This window comes from Ahaetulla prasina, chromosome 1 (genome assembly GCF_028640845.1).
Source record: "Ahaetulla prasina isolate Xishuangbanna chromosome 1, ASM2864084v1, whole genome shotgun sequence".
Classification (NCBI taxonomy): domain Eukaryota; kingdom Metazoa; phylum Chordata; class Lepidosauria; order Squamata; family Colubridae; genus Ahaetulla; species Ahaetulla prasina.
In genome coordinates, this window is record NC_080539.1 from 91723473 (window position 1) to 91742660 (window position 19188).

At 38.1% G+C, this 19188-nt stretch overlaps 1 protein-coding gene across 1 annotated transcript in view; it reads left to right on the forward strand.

Annotated features, from left to right (window-relative positions):
• The window catches only part of PLG (plasminogen), a 41097-nt gene extending 22769 nt beyond the window's left edge, over positions 1 to 18328 (forward strand). The window contains exons 11-19 of the mRNA XM_058168257.1: positions 500 to 645; positions 2398 to 2546; positions 5925 to 6018; positions 7088 to 7208; positions 9527 to 9604; positions 13008 to 13148; positions 15664 to 15770; positions 17449 to 17594; positions 18167 to 18328. Coding sequence (XP_058024240.1) covers positions 500 to 645; positions 2398 to 2546; positions 5925 to 6018; positions 7088 to 7208; positions 9527 to 9604; positions 13008 to 13148; positions 15664 to 15770; positions 17449 to 17594; positions 18167 to 18328 — 1144 coding nt within the window. The remainder of the gene's footprint in view (positions 1 to 499; positions 646 to 2397; positions 2547 to 5924; positions 6019 to 7087; positions 7209 to 9526; positions 9605 to 13007; positions 13149 to 15663; positions 15771 to 17448; positions 17595 to 18166) is intronic.
• The last annotated feature ends 860 nt before the right edge of the window (positions 18329 to 19188 follow it).

Sequence of the window (19188 nt, forward strand, 5' to 3'; positions counted from 1 at the left end):
TGGGCAGGCTGGCGTGTTAAGGTCCATGGAGCCACAAAGAGTGGGACATGACTTAGCAACTGAACAACAAACATGGGCGTGATAAAATTTGCAGGGTGATGAAGATAGTATCATATATTTTTATACATCAAAATACATAATACTTAGGAAAGAAAGCAATATGGGACAAAGAGAAAGCCGCACATTTATCAGAACATGTAGATTTGTTGGCATTTTTATCTGAAAATTTAATAGGAAACTTTTTTTGCCTCATCAATTAACAGAAATATATAATATGACTGTTATAAAGATATAAATATGTATTAGATGGCAAACAACCAGAACTTATAGAACATTGTTCTACGATGAGAGATGCTCTTCTAAATGTATGGTTTTGATAATTCATCCTTTGTCTATGGATATTCTCACCAAGAAATATTCATGATGTACTTCCATCACCAAGTTGCCCATCTCTGCTCTATAACATAAGATTTAATCCACTTTATGCATTTATTAATAGGGACTTGAGAAGGAACTATTGCCGAAACCCAGATGGTGACAAAACACCCTGGTGCTATACTACTGATCCCGAGACAAGGTGGGAATACTGCAATCTGCAAAAGTGTGCTAAACCAGAAACTTCGCAGACATTGGCACTAAACATTGGTATGACTTATCCTCTTCTCCTAGAATAAGCAATCAAGCAAAAGCCAGTCTTAACCTGAGAACACCGTTGTTTTCAATGCAGAAAAGAGTGACTTAGCAGCTGGAGATAACTCCAACTTAAGCCACGAGGTTTTAAAGAGACCATTATGTTCTATTAATTTTAGATTAATTCTATTAATTATAGAATTATAATTAATAGACTATAGAATTATAGATTAATTCTATTAATCTATAATTATTTCTGAAAAATTTGTGCATAAGAGAAAGGGAACAGATGATTAGGACTTAGAATTCTGTGGGTTCTTTTTCTGATAAAGCTATTTTCTACCTCTCCTCTCTTCTCATTTAATTTTGATTTTTTTTAAAGGAGTTTGGTACCTTGAGGTCTCCATAATTTATTCTTAATATGTACCTTCTCTTCCTAAACTTTGTTTATTCTTTGTCTCTACTTCAATAGAAGTCATATTCCATTTCTAATGAATTTTCAGTGACAATTAAACTCATCTAAGAGATGTATTTCAAGAGAAATGGATATAGGACTGAAGACTTAGATTTCACTACTACATTTACTTACTTGAATGTAAGTTTTATTGACCTTGGTGGTCAGGTTTCACATTGAAGTCCCACCAAGGATTCTGTCAAGGAAACATAGAGCTACCAGAGCAAAAATAAAAAGACATTTTTATCCATTCCTGTAAATCAGGGGTGAAATCCAGCAAGTTCTGGAGAAATGGTAGCGGAAATTTTGAGTAGTTTGGAGAACCGGCTAATACCACTTCTGGCTGGCCCCAGAGTGGGGTGGGAATGGAGATTTTGCAATATCCTTCCCCAGGAATGGGGAGGGAGTGGAGATTTTGCAGTATCCTTCCCCTGCCATGCCCACCAAGCCACACCACTCCCACAGAACTGGTAGGGAAAAAAAATTGGATTTTACCACTGCTGTAAACCCATCAGATAGACTTGGAAAATTTGGGCCCTTTCACCTTAAACTCAGCATCTACCACATGGATGTTGAATTGTTTTTAATGCCTTTTGTGGCTACAATCCAGAAAATGTCAGAAAGTAAAACTTTCAGAAGTAATCTGGGCTTCGCTTCTTGCAACATGAGAAATTTGACTTCAGGATTCTCTTCAGATATCCCAAATGTTCTTATTTCAGACTACAGGTACCAGTAAAATTAATAACTGTTAGGCCTCAGGCCTGTTCCCCACATAAAATGGCAGCTCCCAGAATTTCTCAATTCAAATCTTTATTGTCAGTGCACAACATACGTACAATGAGATTGGTTATATTCTCATAAATAGCCATTCAACCTGTGCTGAAATAAACCTATTTCCTATGTAATAGGTAAAGGTAAAGGTAAAAGTTCACCTTGCACATATGTGCTAGTCATTCCCAATTCTAGGGGCGGTGCTCATCTCCGTTTCAAAGCCAAAGAGCCAGTGCATGCCCGTGGTCATGTGGCTGGCATGACTAAACCACCAAAGGTGCATGGAACACTGTTATCTTCCCACCAAAGGTGGTCCCTATTTTTTCTACTTGCATTTTTTACATGCTTTCGAACTGCTAGGTTGGCAGAAGCTGGGACAAGTAACGGAAACTCACCTTGTTATGCAGCACTAGGGATTCGAACCGCTGAACTGCCGACCTTTCAATCGACAAGCTCAGTGTCTTAGTCACTGAGTCACTACGTCCCACTGATACACCCTTATGTAATAGCAAATTCTAATTCATCCTTTTCACTCTTTAAAGATTGTAGGGTTGAAAGTGGCAGAGACTATCGTGGACATATTGCAACCACAGTGAATGGCAGGACCTGTCAAGAATGGCAATCACAGGTCCCTCATGAGCATACTTCTTTCACACCAGAGACTCACCCAAGGTCAGGACTAGAGAAAAATGTGAGTACCACTGGCCACAAGAATCAGACCCCTGATTTAACAATTTTCAATAAGAAAGACAAAAAAATATATGAATAGTGGACATAGTATTACCTGGAGACAGGAAAAGAGAAGAGAAGAGAAAGAGCTAGAGAAAAATCACAAAACACAAAGACTTGTAAATAGAAGTAGAAGGACTATGGCAAAAGAAAGCAAGATAGCACCAATAATAATAGGCACCTTGTATACAGTCGCAAACTATCTGCTATATACCACCAGCCTTGATAATAGAATAGAATAGAATTCTTTATTGACCAAGTATGATTGGACACACAAGGAATTTGTCTAGGTGCATACGCTCTCAGTGCACATAAAAGAAAAGATACATTTGTCAAGAATCATAAGGTACAACACTTAATGATAGTCATAGGGAACAAGTCAGCAATCATATCATATTAGGAGACCATCAATATAAATCGTAAGGATACAAGCAACAGAGTTACAGTCATAAGTGGAAGGAGATGGGTGATGGGAACGATGAGAAGATTAATAGTAGTGCAGATTTAGTAAATAGTTTGACAGTGTTGAGGGAATTATTTGTTTAGCAGAGTGATGGCGTTCGGGGAAAAACTGTTCTTGTGTCTCATTGTTCTGGTGTGCAGTGTTCTATAGCGTCGTTTTGAGGGTAGGAGTTGAAACAGTTTATGTCCTGGATGTGAGGGATCTGTAAATATTTTCACAGCCCTCTTTTTGATTCGTGCAGTATACAGGTCCTCAATGGAAGGCAGGTTGGCAGCAATTATTTTTTCTGCAGTTCTAATTATCCTCTGAAGTCTGTGTCTGTCTTGTTGGGTTGCAGAACCAAACCAGACAGTTATAGAGGTGCAGATTTTACTGAGGTCTATTGTGTTTGGGTGTGTCATTGCCTCCATGGTCGATAGCCAATTTGGGATTTCCATATAATGATGTTTTTTAATCTTTACCCAGACATTGTATAGAGAATTCCTTATTATATGCCTCTGAAAATATGAATGTGTTTTATTTTTACCTTCCCATAGAAACCCGTGCCAACCTAGTTGGAGATCATGTCCTACTAATACTGATATTCTTTTGTTTTTGAGTTGAATCCAATCTCTTAACCATGTTAGCACTGCTGCCTGGTAGTAGAGCTCCCAGTCTGGGAGGCCGAAACCCCTGTGGTTCCTACTATCTTGTAACAACTTAAATTTAATGTGGGTGTTTTTAACCTGCCCATATAAATTTGGATATTATTTTGTTTAGCAGAGTGATGGCGTTCGGGGAAAAACTGTTCTTGTGTCTCATTGTTCTGGTGTGCAGTGTTCTATAGCGTCGTTTTGAGGGTAGGAGTTGAAACAGTTTATGTCCTGGATGTGAGGGATCTGTAAATATTTTCACAGCCCTCTTTTTGATTCGTGCAGTATACAGGTCCTCAATGGAAGGCAGGTTGGCAGCAATTATTTTTTCTGCAGTTCTAATTATCCTCTGAAGTCTGTGTCTGTCTTGTTGGGTTGCAGAACCAAACCAGACAGTTATAGAGGTGCAGATTTTACTGAGGTCTATTGTGTTTGGGTGTGTCATTGCCTCCATGGTCGATAGCCAATTTGGGATTTCCATATAATGATGTTTTTTAATCTTTACCCAGACATTGTATAGAGAATTCCTTATTATATGCCTCTGAAAATATGAATGTGTTTTATTTTTACCTTCCCATAGAAACCCGTGCCAACCTAGTTGGAGATCATGTCCTACTAATACTGATATTCTTTTGTTTTTGAGTTGAATCCAATCTCTTAACCATGTTAGCACTGCTGCCTGGTAGTAGAGCTCCCAGTCTGGGAGGCCGAAACCCCTGTGGTTCCTACTATCTTGTAACAACTTAAATTTAATGTGGGTGTTTTTAACCTGCCCATATAAATTTGGATATTATTTTGTTTAGTTGTTCGAAAAAATTCTTCTCTAATCTTACCGGTATCATTTGAAAAAGGTATAACAATTGAGGTAATATGTTCATTTTAATTGTTGAGATTCTGCCAATTAGTGTTATCTGTAATTTGTTCCAATTTTCCAAATCTTTTTGTATTTAACAGTGTATTATAATTATCTTCTTTTATTGTACTACATTTTGCTGACAGCTAGATTCCCAGGATAGTTAATTTTTTTTGCTCTTAAAATTCCCATTTTCTCCTCTAGTTCTTCATTTTGTCTTTTGGTTAAATTTTTGGTTATTATTTTAGTTTTCTCTTTATTTATTTTGAGCCCTGACACTTTGCCAGATTGGTTTATATCCTGTAATAGTATTAATCCCATCTTTAAGGGTTCTTCTATAATAAATTCCAAGTCGTCAGCGAAGGCCTGTACTTTATATTCTTGTCCTCTAATTTTTAATCCTTTGATTTCTCGATTCTGTCTAATTTATTGCAACAGTGTTTCTATTGAAAAAATAAATAACAGAGGGGATAAGGGGCATCCTTGTCTGACTCCTTTTGTTATGCTGAAGCCTTATTGCTCCATTTAATAGTATTTTTGCTTTCTGGTTTGAGTATATTGCTTTAATTGTTCTAATAAATTTCTCGCCAAAATTCATTACTCCTAGTTGGTTAATTAACAAATCCCAATTTAAATTATCAAATGCTTTTTGTGCATCGAGGAATATCAAAGCTGCCTGTTTCTCTGAGTATATTTCGTAATATTCTAATGTGTCTGGTAGGTAGGAATCCATTCTGGTCTGGTTGTATGATTTTGTTTAGTATATGTTTCATCCTTTCTGGCATTATTGTCATAAATATCTTATAGTCAGCATTCAGCAGCAAGATTGGCCTATAATTTTGGAATTTTGTTCTTTTCCACATTGTCTTTGGGAATTAAGGTTATCAGTGCCTCCAACCAAGATTTTGATATCATTGCTCACTCTAGTACTTAGTTATATGTTTGTAATATTAAATTCTAAAATGGTGTTTGTAATTCTTTGTAAAATTCTCTGGGATTCCATCTGGACCTGGTGTTTTATTGCTTTTTTGTTTTTGGATTGCCGTTTTCCATAACTATATTCATTTTATTATTCCAACGTTTACTTGCATTTTTTAAAATAGGCTAAATGTAGTCAGTCTTATTAATACCCGTGTTTCTCAGAAAATAAGACTGAGTCTTATATTAATTTTTGCTCCAAAAGACACATTAGGGCTTATTTTCCAGTTAGGTGTTATTTTGGGGGAAATATCATCAGCCAGATGGAAAAATGCTTCCATCTGGCTGATGATCTTAACTGGGGCTTATTTTTGGAGTAGTGCTTATATTACGAGCATCCTGAAAAAATCAGGGCTTATTTTCTGGTTGGGTCTTATTTTCAGGGAAACACGCAATTACTTTATTTCTTTATAGTACTGCAGAAATCCTGATGGTGATTCAAACGGTCCTTGGTGCTATACAACAGACAAAAATATAGGCTGGGAATATTGTGATGTTCCGCAGTGCCGTAAGTACACTATTAATAAGTGTATTATTTGGGGGAAAGGGTGAGAAATCCTTGTTTAGTGACAAATAATAATGATGGATGAGGCCACAATGGGATGACCATAACTGGAAATGACTATTTAATTTTTATCATCTTCTCTTATCCTGCTTTTTGCTATATAATTTACTCTCCCAGCCCAAAATTATTCTCCTCACATTCAGTTGAGTAATTTAGATGTAAAGGTGGTCCATATTAAGGCCAATTGATGTTCTGTCCTAAGCATTGCCCAACAATGATGCTCCTCTGCCCTTCCGTTGCAGTGAAAGAACTGAGAGCAGAATAACTGAGGGGGAAACTCTGTGTTGGTCCCGCCACTGGCCTTGATGCCTTAAACGCAGGCTTATTTTTCTTAATGTTTAATTGCTGAAGAAGATAAAGGGTGCAGCCAGTAATTAGACTGCTGGTTCCTATTGATGACTTCTCAATTTCATTTAAAAAGTTCTATATCATCTCTCTCTCATCTATCATTTATCTATCATTCTCTGTCTGTCTGTCTGTCTGTCTGTCTATCCATCAATCCATCCATCCATCCATCTCTCTCTCTCTCTCTCTCTCTCTCTCTCTCTCTCTCTCTATCATCTATCATCTATCTATCTATGTCTGTCTGTCTATCACTTATCTATCATCTAAAATATATCATCTAATCTATCAACTATATCGATCTATCATCCATCCACCTGTCTATCTGTGATTTTGATGTACCATGACAATCAAAGGGTTTCAGTGGTTTACACTAAAAAATTCCAAAATTTTCCATGCTGAGCTAAATAGGTTGTTTTGATAACAGCAGCCATCTCTAATTCCCTATCCTTGCCACATCATACACAAACACATAGTGCATACGGTTCTCTTAAGATACCCCAGCTGAACTATTTCAGGCTTCAGCTATTGACAAAATTAATAACTCTTAACCTTTGGATCTATTCCTTCACAGACAAAGGCAATTCTCAGGATTTCTCATTAAAGGAAATAATTATTGATACCTTTGCTATAATGTGTATATCTTACATCTCTCCCATTCATATTTCAGCTGATTCTGATGATGGATGTGGAAAAGCCAAATATCCACCACTTCTATGTTTTGGAAGAGTTGTTGGTGGCTGTGTTTCAAATCCTCATTCTTGGCCCTGGCAGATCAGTCTCCGTGTTCGGTATTAAATATAATATATAATATAAATATCTTACATACTGCTGTTGTAGGTAAAATAGGAGGAGGAAGGAATGTTAGGTACATTTGCTACCTTGAGCTATTTATAAAGATAATAAAGGTGAGATTATTTATTATACTTCTCATCCACCCAATAAGCAAAAATCTCTGTTGTTTTATTCTGGGCTTGGATTGTGATTTTCTCCCATGTTCTATTTGATTTACTATTTTTACTCTGCATACGTTCTTCTATTTATTGCTCAGGGCTTGTATCTTCCTTATTTGAAACTTTTCAATGAAATCGCTTATTGACCAAATTATTTTTTCTAAAGTTGTAAATAGCAGCCCATCTTTCCTTGCCAAAGCTAGTTTCTCTATACAAGTTGCCCTCACTTAATCACCGTTTGTTCAGCAACCATTCAAAACAGTGTTAAATAAATATGGTGTAGAGTTTCCTGCCTGGGCAGGGGGTTGGACTAGAAGACCTCCAAGGTCCCTTCCAACTTCTTCTTGTTGTTGTTGTTGTTGTTGTTGTTATAAAGGAACTTATGATGTACACCTGAGCTTGCAGTACACCCACAGTCACACAATTGTGATCTATGCATTTGGCAAACATTCATACTTACAACAAATTGCCAAGTGCCTCATGATCATGTGATTACCATTTATAGTCTTCCCTGCTGCCTTCCCTAAAAAGTCATGAAGCCTCATTGAGTCTCATTGAGAAATGGATTGATTTCAGTCCACTTGGGGTAGAGTTCTCTGGCAGGCAGAAGGGGGATTGCAGCACTGAGCTGGAGAAGAGAAACTCAAAGAAATTCAATGATGAAAATCCAGGTTCTTTTCTCCAGCTCTGCACTGCAGTTCTCTTCTGCCCATGGAGGGGAGATCTTCAGCAGGCAGTTCTTTTGCTCCATCCACTTAATAACCACACCTGTGTAAGCCAGGAATGTCAAATAACGTCAAATCAGATCGGGGGTGACCTGCTTTATGCTCATCATGACTTGCAGCTCAATTATGGTCGTAAGTCTAAGGTCATAAGGACCTAGTCATAAGTATACCCTAGTTACTCAGGGCAGACAGAATATATTAATCCACGTGGATGAAATTAGTTTGAATTTTACTTCCAGGCAAGCAGTAAAGCCTTTATCCTCTCACTAAACCTTGGTACCAGATGTTCCCATTTGCAGCACCAACATCCTTTTCTGAGCCTTCTCTTAAGTGGCTGACATGTAGATACAGTTATCTCCAGACATCACTTGGATGAGGAAGAGCGGAGTTAATTGTGCAATGTTGCATCACTCAGGATCTTTCCCCAGCTGCGTCTAAGCATGGCACAAATATGCAGTGGCAACATCATTTCTGCCATCTGTCCGTGATGTTGGGTTCATCTCTTAACTATCTCCCTTAACTATACCTTTATTAAAATAGTATTTCTCCTCATATTGTGATGCTGCCCCAAAGTAGTCTGAAAGGGTATGAAATATCCTGGACTTTGTCACTCAGCTTTCTGGAAGAGAGTCAGCTGGTTATATTGACTTCAGTAGAAGTAACAGCAGAGGCAGGATTAGGATTGCTTACAACTTTCATTCTGGTATGGTTTTCTCCCAAGTCATTAATCAGTGGGTACCAGCACTTCAATTCAGCAATGGTGAAAGGACCTCACTCTATACAGTGTGTTCAGAATAACAATAAGAGAAACAACAATAATAATTGTAAAGGCTCTCTCAAATGACATTTGACTCCTGCAAACTTTATATACATGTTTTAGCGGCAATACCTGGAAGTGTTTTGCCAATGCTTTCAACTCCCAAGTCCAGAATGCAACTGTGAAATCTCCATGTGGTTCCCCCATCCTAGCCAACTCTGTTCCTGCTTAGAACAGTGTCATGAGCAATTATTATCCTTTTAACACTTACCTTGTACTATTGAAACTGTGCTTTTTTGCATACCATTGTTGCTTTCCCTAATGGTGTACATCTGTCTTGCATCTGCTTGTAATAGTTGTTAATTTAGATATAATTTTGCATGATAGATCCATAAAGCCTAAAGCCATACTAAATCTGCTAATACTTAAGGTAGTACAAGATTTTGCTCTGCAAATATGGCTTCAGACTCTGAATTTATTAGTCTCAAAGAAGCAAGGAAAGAAATGCCATTCAGTTTGTTGTGAACTGTTGTAAATTTAAGCCATTTCATGGATGCTGGTATTAGCTCTGTGTAATGCGTGAAAATAAGGAGATTGAATAATGAATGGACAGCCTCTGATTTCTATGTGGATTATTTACTATAAAACTAATCTTCTGCTTCCTTTTTTTTCAGTTACAACAATCTACATTTTTGTGGAGGCACCTTAATAGAGCCACAATGGGTTCTGACAGCAACACACTGTTTAGAACGGTAAAACCTTTATTTGTACACTGCCCAGAGTCCCTTTGTGAGGGACTTTGAAATACGATAAATAAAAATCAAACTTCCCTTGAGCAAGAGACCAGATTTTTCCCAATCCAATACTATTGTAATGGGTTGAAATGTCAACTGTCAAAATTCACAACCTGGGAATTCTGGGAGTTGTAGTCACTCTATAGCTAGAAAACATCAGGATGCAGTAGATATTAGACTATTGTATCTGGGCTGCAGAAATTCAGATGATCATCAGTTAGCAGCAAAGAGTTAGAGGTTCCTGTGTCTATTTGAGACCAGAAATAAAAAAAAAGCAATGTGTAATATTTGAGAATTAATATACTGTTAACAAAATTGGAAAGCTTTCCATTGGACATGACCAATTGACAGCAAGGCCTCCTTATAGATCACAGATTGTGGCTTGGTTTATAGATTGTTCCAAACCATAGTATGATTTCTTTGGATCTGGCTTTGGGATGTGTGTAAACATCTCTGTTGTGGCCTGGCATACCTATCAACTGGGGTCCCAGAAGAACCTGATGTCAAAGGAGACGACTCTAGAATAGACGTATAGACCAGTGGTGAAATCCAGTTTTTTTTACTACTGGTTCTGTGGGCATGTCTTGGTGGGCGTGGTGTGGCTTGGTGGGCGTGACTTGGTGGGCGTGGCGGGGAATGATACAGCAAAATCCCATTCCTTCCCCACTCCTGGGGGAAGGATATTGCAAAATCTCTATTCCCACCCCACTCCAGGGGAAGGATACTGCAAAATCTCTATTCCCACCCCACTCCAGGGGAAGGATACTGCAAAATCCACATTCCCTCCCCACTCCTGGGGGAAGGATATTGCAAAATCTCCATTCCCACCCCACTCTGGGGCCAGCCAGAGGTGGTATTTGCCAGTTCTCTGAACCACTCAAAATTTCTACTACCGGTTCTCCGAACTGTTCAAAATTTCCCCTACCAGTTCTCCAGAACATGTCAGAACCTGCTGGATTTCAGTCCTGGTATAGACACAAACATATACATATCTATATACTATGCAAAAGAGACAATCAACTAGCCAAAAAGGGAACAAAAAGACCAAAAACACCTTCCCACCAGCAGTCAGTACTCAGATGAGCATAGATTAACACAAAGATCAACAAGAAATAAACAATACCCCAATCAAGGAATTGCCAAAACAGCTAACAGTAAACAAAAATGTAAGCAATGTAAACAAATGTAAACAGTAAACAAAAACAGGTAATGAAAAGTTCGGAAACCAACCTGCAAGCTCAGAGAACAAACTTTCACTTTATCCTACACCTGAGCTACAGGTAATTCACCACTATTGCTAACAGTAAACAAGCCAATCAGAAAAGCTTCAAGAATACCCCCACCCACACTGACAGGGCAAGCCACTAGAATATAAACTGAGAGCAAACCTCACTCTTTACTAGCAGTGAAGATGTTTGGGTAATGAAACGTCCAGAAACTCAGAGAACACCAAGGACCCCTCGTACATTTTCTCTTTCTCAGCTACTGTGTCTGAGTAATTGCACATGGAATGAATATGAATGAATGAATGAATGAATGAATATTTTAATTTGTATACCGCCCTTCTCCCGAAGGACTCAGGGCGGTGAACAGGCAGATAAAATACAGATATACACAATAGTTAAAACATCCCTTAAAAAACTAATTTAAATTTGCCCAAATATTAAAATAACATACACCCCCATAAAATTACAAAACTTTAAAAACCCATCAAATTCAATTAAAATTTAAAGGTAAAAATCAAGCTAGTCCAGCCATACGAAATAAATAAGTTTTAAGTTCGCGGCGAAAGGTCCTAAGGTCAGGTAGTTGTCAAAGTCTGAGGGGAAGTTCGTTCCACAGGGTCGGAGCCCCCACAGCCCCCACATGGAAAAAGGCTGTAGCTCCAGGATGAGAAGATCCCGCATTGGATACAGAAACAGCCAGAGTCAGTACTTAATTGGCATTTCTGTCCAGGGCTGATAAGGACCTGCATCTAAAGCCTTGGAAACCACTTGCTAAGTGGCACAGTGGTAATAGTGAGCTGTATAGTATGGAACAGTTTTATTTATTTATTTATTGTCAACAGGTAAAAGTATAAACATAAAAGAGTAAGTAAGAGCACAAGCGTGCCTACCGTTCCTGTCCTATTGCTTCCTTTCATTATATCCAATTAATATGGATATTACATACTCATGCTTATATATATATATATATATATGCTCATATATTGTACAGTTATTTCATGCTTATGCTTATATTTACTGTGTGACAAAATAAATAAAATAAAAGTAAAAAAGTAATATTAGGACAGGAATGGTAGGCATCCTGGTGCTCTTATGCGTGCCCCTTACAGACCTCTTAGGAGTGGGGTGAGGTCAACAGTAGACAGTCTAAGGTTAAAGTTTTGGGGGTTTGGGGAAGAAACTAGAGAGTCAGATAGTGCATTCCAGGCATTGGCCACTCTGTTACTGAAATTATATTTTCTGCAATCAAGTTTGGAGCGGTTTACCTTGAGTTTGTATCTATTATTTGCTCGTGTATTGTTGTTGTTGGAGCTGAAGTAGTCATTGACAGGTATGGTTTGGTGTTTCAGCTTCCTTTGTTTCTCGTAAAGAACAAATAGCTCCAACCAATGATGTATAGATTGTAGATTAACAGCAATTAGTGTCAGTTAATAAGTGAATATAATTAAATAACCATTGGCATCTGATGCTTTATATTTGATATTCTGGTTTTCCATAATTCCCCCAAATGTTCCTACTGAAACAGTGATTTCTAGTTGTTTAGCTTGTTAAATATAGCACATTCCCCCCCACACACATAATTCTCAGAGCTAGCCTGGCCCTATTTGTCCTCCCTGCAGACTTCCATAATGGAGGTCCACCTATGGTTCCAGTCTTCAGAAATTCTCACTGAATTACCTCACCTTCGGACCTTTCGCCGTGAATTGAAAATGCACTTGTTTATCCAACTGGGACTGGCTTAATTTTTAAACTTTTTGAATTTTAATAATTGTAATTGGGGTATTTTTATGAATTTTATGGGTCAAATTTGACGGTTTTAAATTTTCGGCCATTTATAGAATATGTTATTTTAACTTTTGTCTTAATTTGTATATTGTACTGTTTTTATTCTGACTGTACACCGCCCTGAGTCCTTCGGGAGAAGGGCGGTATAAAAATCTAAATAATAAATAAATAAATAAATAAATAAATAAATAAATAAATAAATAAATAAATAAATAAATAAATAAATAAATAAATAAATAAATAAGTAAATAAATAAATAAATAAATAAATAAATAAATAAATTGCCTTCTTATCTACCTAAATTGTGGATTTATGAAGATATTCTCACCTAGGAAATTTGTCTTTTGTAGGTCATCAAATCCTAGTTTTTACAAAGTGTCGCTCGGCCTGCACACAGAGGAAGGTTCAGAACCATCCACCCAACATCGCAACGTTCAGAAAATATTCAGAGAACCACATCGGGCAGACATTGCCTTGCTGAAATTAAGCAGGTAACCTTTGGGTGACAATATTTATCTTTAATACTCTCTCTCTCTACCCTCCATTCCAAAACTCCTTGTTGTGAATATAGTAACACTTCTAAAATGACATTTGAATTGATCCAGTTTGATTATGGTACAATGCTCATCTGAAGTAGTGTCCAAATTTATTGATGCACACCGTGCCTCTGTTTTTAGGGGGTTGCATTGTTCTTATGGACAAAATCATTGCAACTGAGATAAGTTTCTGGCATGGAAGAATAGTCATATTGTTCTTTTTTTTAATTGACACAGATTGGCTTGCATACAATTTAGAAGGAAGAACATTGACTTTAAATTTGGCTTTGGCAATAAATATATAGGGTGGGATTCAAATAATTTAACAACCGGTTCTCTGCCCTAATGACCAGGTGGGTAGGTGTGGCTCGGTAGTCATGTGACTGTGTGGGCGTGGCCAACTCAATGTTACGTTGATGGGCGCTTCACCTTATCTGTTACAATGTAATAAGGGTTAACCAGAGAGGCAGTTTATGTAAGCAGGGCAATAAAGATTAGGCTAGAAACAGCACCAGAATGTTTCCTTCCTGCCTTCCTTACAGGCTTAGCTCTGTAAAGTGGAAAAAAACAAAATAAGATTTCTTCCAACAACCAGTTCTCCGAACTGCTTAGAAAGTTAACAACTGGTTTTTCTGAATAGGTGCGAACTGGCTGAATCCCACCACTGAAGTAATCTACAACAGCAGCATATTTAGAGCTTTTATTGCACAATACTTAAGTTTAGATCCACTAAAAATAAAAACAAAGAGTTTTCTACCAGGTGACTTATTTTTATTAGTTGTTTCTTAGATTTAGGTCCTTCCTTTCTTCCAGGAGCTCAAGATGGGATGCATAGCACTCCTTCCACAAAATGAATGTTTCTCCAGTTCTTGGTTATCTGTTCCCAATTCCTCTTAAAGTAGCGCTTCTCAAACTTGGTAACTTATGTGTGGATTTCAACTCCCACTTATCATTCCCAGAATTTTGGGAGTTGAAGTCCACACATCTTAAAATTGACAACTTTGAGAAACATTGCTTTAGAGAATAAATTCACTCTGGAATAGATAATACACTTCCTGAAAATTTTGTCTTTGGGTAGATTCCAGATTAAATTTGGGGAGTTTCCATAATTTTTCTTTTTCTTTCTCTCCAACCACCCCCTAACTTTGATATACCTTCCTGCTCCTTTGCTTCCAGAGAAGTGTAAATACAGGAAATCCTCTACTTACAAGAGTTTGTTTAATGACTGTTCAAATTCACAATGGTACTGGAAAAAAAAGTGACTTATAACCATTTTTCACCCTCACAGCAATTGTGGCATCCCCATGGTCACGAGATCAAAATTCAGACGCTTGGAAATTGACTCCTGTTTATGACAATTGCAATGTCCCAGAATCTTGTGATCATCTTTTGTGACCTTTTGACAAACAAAGTCAATGGGGAAGCCAGATTCACTTAACAACTGTAGCAAGAAAGGTCGTAAAATGGGGCAAAACTCACTTAACAACTGTCTTACTTAGACAGTTTGGACTCAGTTGTGGCCACAAATCAAGGACTACCTGTAATCTTATTTCAAAACCCAGGATTTTTTCAGCTCACTTGAGAAGACCCACTTGAGATATTTGTGATTGTTTCGCTGGAAAATAGCCGACAATGTGAAATAGCATGAAGGCAGGTTGACTTCACAAAAGACACAGTAGAGCAGTGTTTCCTGGCTGGGAAATTCTGGGAGTTGAAGTCTACCCATCTTAAAGTTGCCAAGGTTGAGAAACGCCACTCTAGAGGCTACAATGATGTTGAAGCTAATTAATGGTTTCTAATTCTTTATTCATACAACATTAAGATTCAATTCGATTATATCAAAGATTATCTCCTGGAGACAGTGCTTATATGTAGGATGACTCAAGGTTAATTATGGAGTGCTTAACTGCTATATGACTTAACTGCTATCTTTCAGAAAGTGGCAAGAGTTGTTCTTTCAGTAGCAAGAGTTGTTTGACTTGAAGAACAGACTGGCTGAAACAGGGAGATATACGATATGTTGTCACATACCATACAATGCTCAATAATAGCTACTGCTTTATGTAAATGTTTATGTTTATATTCATTTTAGAGATCAAATTCTGAAGTTTCATGTGCTTAAGGAACTGGCGAGTAAGCTGACTTCACAATATGTAAACTTCAGCCTCCTAGGAATGTATTACTTAAAAAAATATCCAGTGACTAACATACCAGCAATTCCTGTCAGCCCGTTTGGTCTAATGGTTAAGACTAGAAAACAAGAGGCCATGAGTTCAAGTTTTGCCTTTAGCCATGAGAGTCAGCTCACCTCACAGGGTTGTTGTTGTGGGGAAAATAGGAGGAATTGTGTTAGATATGTTCACCAATTTGGGTTATTTGCAAAAAAATAAAAAATAAAGGTGGGAGATACACCTAGTGTAATTTAATAGTGACTAGAATGAAAAGAGTGGCAATATCATTTTTCTTCCAGCCCAGTAAAGATCACCAATGAAGTCATTCCAGTCTGCTTGCCTTCAGCCAACACTGTTGTAGTAGGTGGAGCAGAATGTTATGTCACAGGATGGGGTGATACAAAAGGTGAGTAACCTAAAAGTGGTTAAAAATTCAAAGTAACCACTATTTTGTTTTCACATTTCTTCCTTTCTCCTTCCCATCTTTTTTATTGATGGCTATAAAACTGATGAATCTGTACTGATTGATTTTATCTTCCATACATCTGGGGAGACTTTGAAGGAAGGAAAAGGAAGGAAGGAAGGAAGGAAGGAAGGAAGGAAGGAAGGAAGGAAGGAAGGAAGGAAGGCTTTCATATTTATTATCTGGACACAACACAATTTAGTCGGTATGGGAAATTTGAAAAAACAATTTTTATTCATGGCATATGGCATTACAATAGGATGTTTCAAGCTTCTGGATGGTTCTTGGACGGGTAAATTCCATCACAGTGATGGTCTAAGGTAGAGATCATACAGAATAATACAGTTAGAAGGGACCTTGGAGGTCTTCTAGTCCAGCCCCCCTGCTCAGGCAGGAAATGGTTGTCCAAATGTTTCTTAAAATTTTCCAGTGTTGGAGTTTTTACAACTTCTGGAGGCAAATAGTTCAACTGATTGATTATTCTGTCAGGAAATTTCTCCTTAGTTCTAGGTTGCTTCTCTCCTTGATTAGTTTCCATTCATTGCTGCTTGTCCTGCCTTCAGGTGCTTTGGAGAATAGGTGGACTCCCTCTTATTTGCGGCAACCCACAAAGAAGGAACACTGCTATCATGTTCTTCTTTAAACTAGACATGCCCAATTCCACCAACTGTTTTTTACATATTTTAGCCTCCAGTCCAGTAGTGTGTTTCACTTACCTTCACTACCAGTTTGGAACTGTGAGCTTTGCTTATGCCCAGCACTTCTGTGCATGCGCAGAGCGTCCATGATGATATCCAGGAGGGTGGGTGGAATCTCCCACCACTGCTGCTACTGGTTTGGCCGAACTGGGGTGAACTGGTAGAAATCCACCACTGCTCCAGTCCCCTAATCATTTTTGTTGCTTCTTCTCTGCTTTATCCTGTATGGCAGCGGTTCTCAACCTGTGGGTCGCGACCCCGTTGGGGGTCAAATGACGATTTGTCAGGGGTCGCCTAAGAACATTGAAAATATGGGAAGTATACTTGCGAGTCGAAGAATCGCGCTCCAATGGTTGACTCCACAAGCCAGCTGCAGGCTCTTCAAATCGCTAGCCGAATTCGGCTTCAGGCGCGATGAATTAAAAAAAGAGAGAAATCTTTGCTCTGATGTCTCCCTCTCAAGCCAGCTGCAATCCCAATCGCTAGCCTAATCTGGCTTCAGGCGCGATAAACTTAATAGGGGAGGAGTCTCCGCTTTAATGCCTCTGTCCTCAAAGCAATCGCAAGCAGTTCAGATCGCTAGCCAATACGGCTTCAGGCGCGATAAATTCAAAACGAAAATAATTTTACGGTTGGGGTCGCCACATCGTGGGGAATTTTTATTTTATTTTATTTTGTCACAACAGTATACGTAAACATTGACATAAAACAACAACACATCATAAAAGAAAAACATATATATAAGTAAAAGTATGCAATAACTATATTAATTTGATATAATGAAAGGGAACAATAGGACAGGAACGGTAGGCACCACATCGTGGGGAATTGTATTAAAGGGGTCGCAGCACTATAAAGGTTGAGAACCACTGCTGTATGGGTTTTTCTTTCATTATTTCCTCCCTCCCCTCTGCTTTTCAAAGGAACTGGTGGAGAAGGCTTACTTAAAGAGACCGGCTTCCCTGTCATTGAGAATAAAGTGTGTAACCGGCCTGAATTTCTAAATAACAGAGTCAGTAACCACGAACTGTGTGCTGGTAATATTGATGGTGTATCTGATAGCTGTCAGGTAAGATATGGCATGCTGGCTTTGTCAATAAACCCAAGGATGTTTCATTTTTTTCCCTGGTGAAAATGCCACCTTCAGAGGGTTTTTCCCTCTAATTATTACAGCAAGTGAGGAAAATATTCATTTTATATCCTGAATGTGGGGTGTGTGACACAGCCTGTTTCCGAGCTGTGTTGAGCATGTCTTTATGATTCTCCAGGCTACTATTTGTTTTATTTCTTGTTTATTTTATCTTCGTATATACTTTTATTTGTTTTAATATTGTGAGCCGCCCAGAAGCATATGCTGATACGCGTGGCTGTATAAACCAACCAATTAATTAAATAAATAAATTAAATTAAATTAAATAAATATCTTCTTATTGAAGAACCCCCACCCAGTTCATGTTATTTGTATAACATCCACCCTTTGGGTCTAGTTTGACCCTCATGAAGTTCTTTTTATGATTGGCTTTGTAAGAGATCGTCAGGCAATAAAAGTCATCCAGTGAGAATGATGTGTAACTCATCTTAGGGCTGTGTTGATTTCACTTGTGCTCCTGGTTCATTTTTTTTCCAAATACTTGGTTCCAGGGTGACAGTGGAGGCCCCCTGGTCTGTGAAGAGCAAGGAAGATATGTGCTACATGGAGTCACTTCCTGGGGTCTGGGCTGTGCCCGGCCCATGAAACCTGGCGTTTATGTGCGAGTGTCTCGCTTCATTCCATGGATTGAAAAAATTCTGAGAGAAAATTGAGCTGCCAATAACCTCTTGCCGAAAGCAACAAAGAGAAAGAAGAATACATAGAATTGATGCGCAATATAATGAAATAATTTCCATGAATGTAAAATAAATACCACGGATATCCTGTAAGCAACTCTTTCTTTCTTTGTTCGTTGGTTAACACTGGTTTACAAGGTGCCTGAGTTTGTGGAACAGTCAGCTGTGTTAGTTGAAAATGTGTGTAGAAAATCTGAGGAAATTGAATCGCTAGCATTTGGCAGGATAAATAGCCACCGAAGGAGGAAACTTCTTGCTATTATAGCATGGCTTTTGACCTATAGGAGGTCTGTCTGTCTGTCTGTCTGTCTAGCTAGCTAGCTAGCTAGCTAGCTAGCTGTCATCTAGTCTACTTACCTATTTACCTATTTACTTACCTAGTATCCAGAAGAATACAATATGGTTCCAAAAAGAAAGGCTCTTTCTTAAGATGAAGTGGAGAAAGATTTCTACAAAATTTCTATACAGCAATGTTGGATGGCTATGATAGTGGACCATTCATCTCTTTCTACAAATGGCATTATATACTTAATGCTGCCTTGTACGCATTGCTCATTCAGTTTCATGAGGACCGTGAGTAAAAATTCACCAAGAAATGTTCTTCCAAGTTATAACTGAACATGCATGTGCAACATTCCTTTCTGACTATTTCACGGTGGCTGGGGAATTCTGGGAGTTGAAGTCCACAAGTCTTAAAAGTTGCCAAGTTTGGAGATCCCTAGTCTGGGCCATCTAGATTTGCTGGGATCTCTTTGGAATACACGCTCAATTGTCTACATTGCCTTAGAAGTGAAACATGCCATATAATCAAGTTCTTTCATATTCATTTTGTTCAA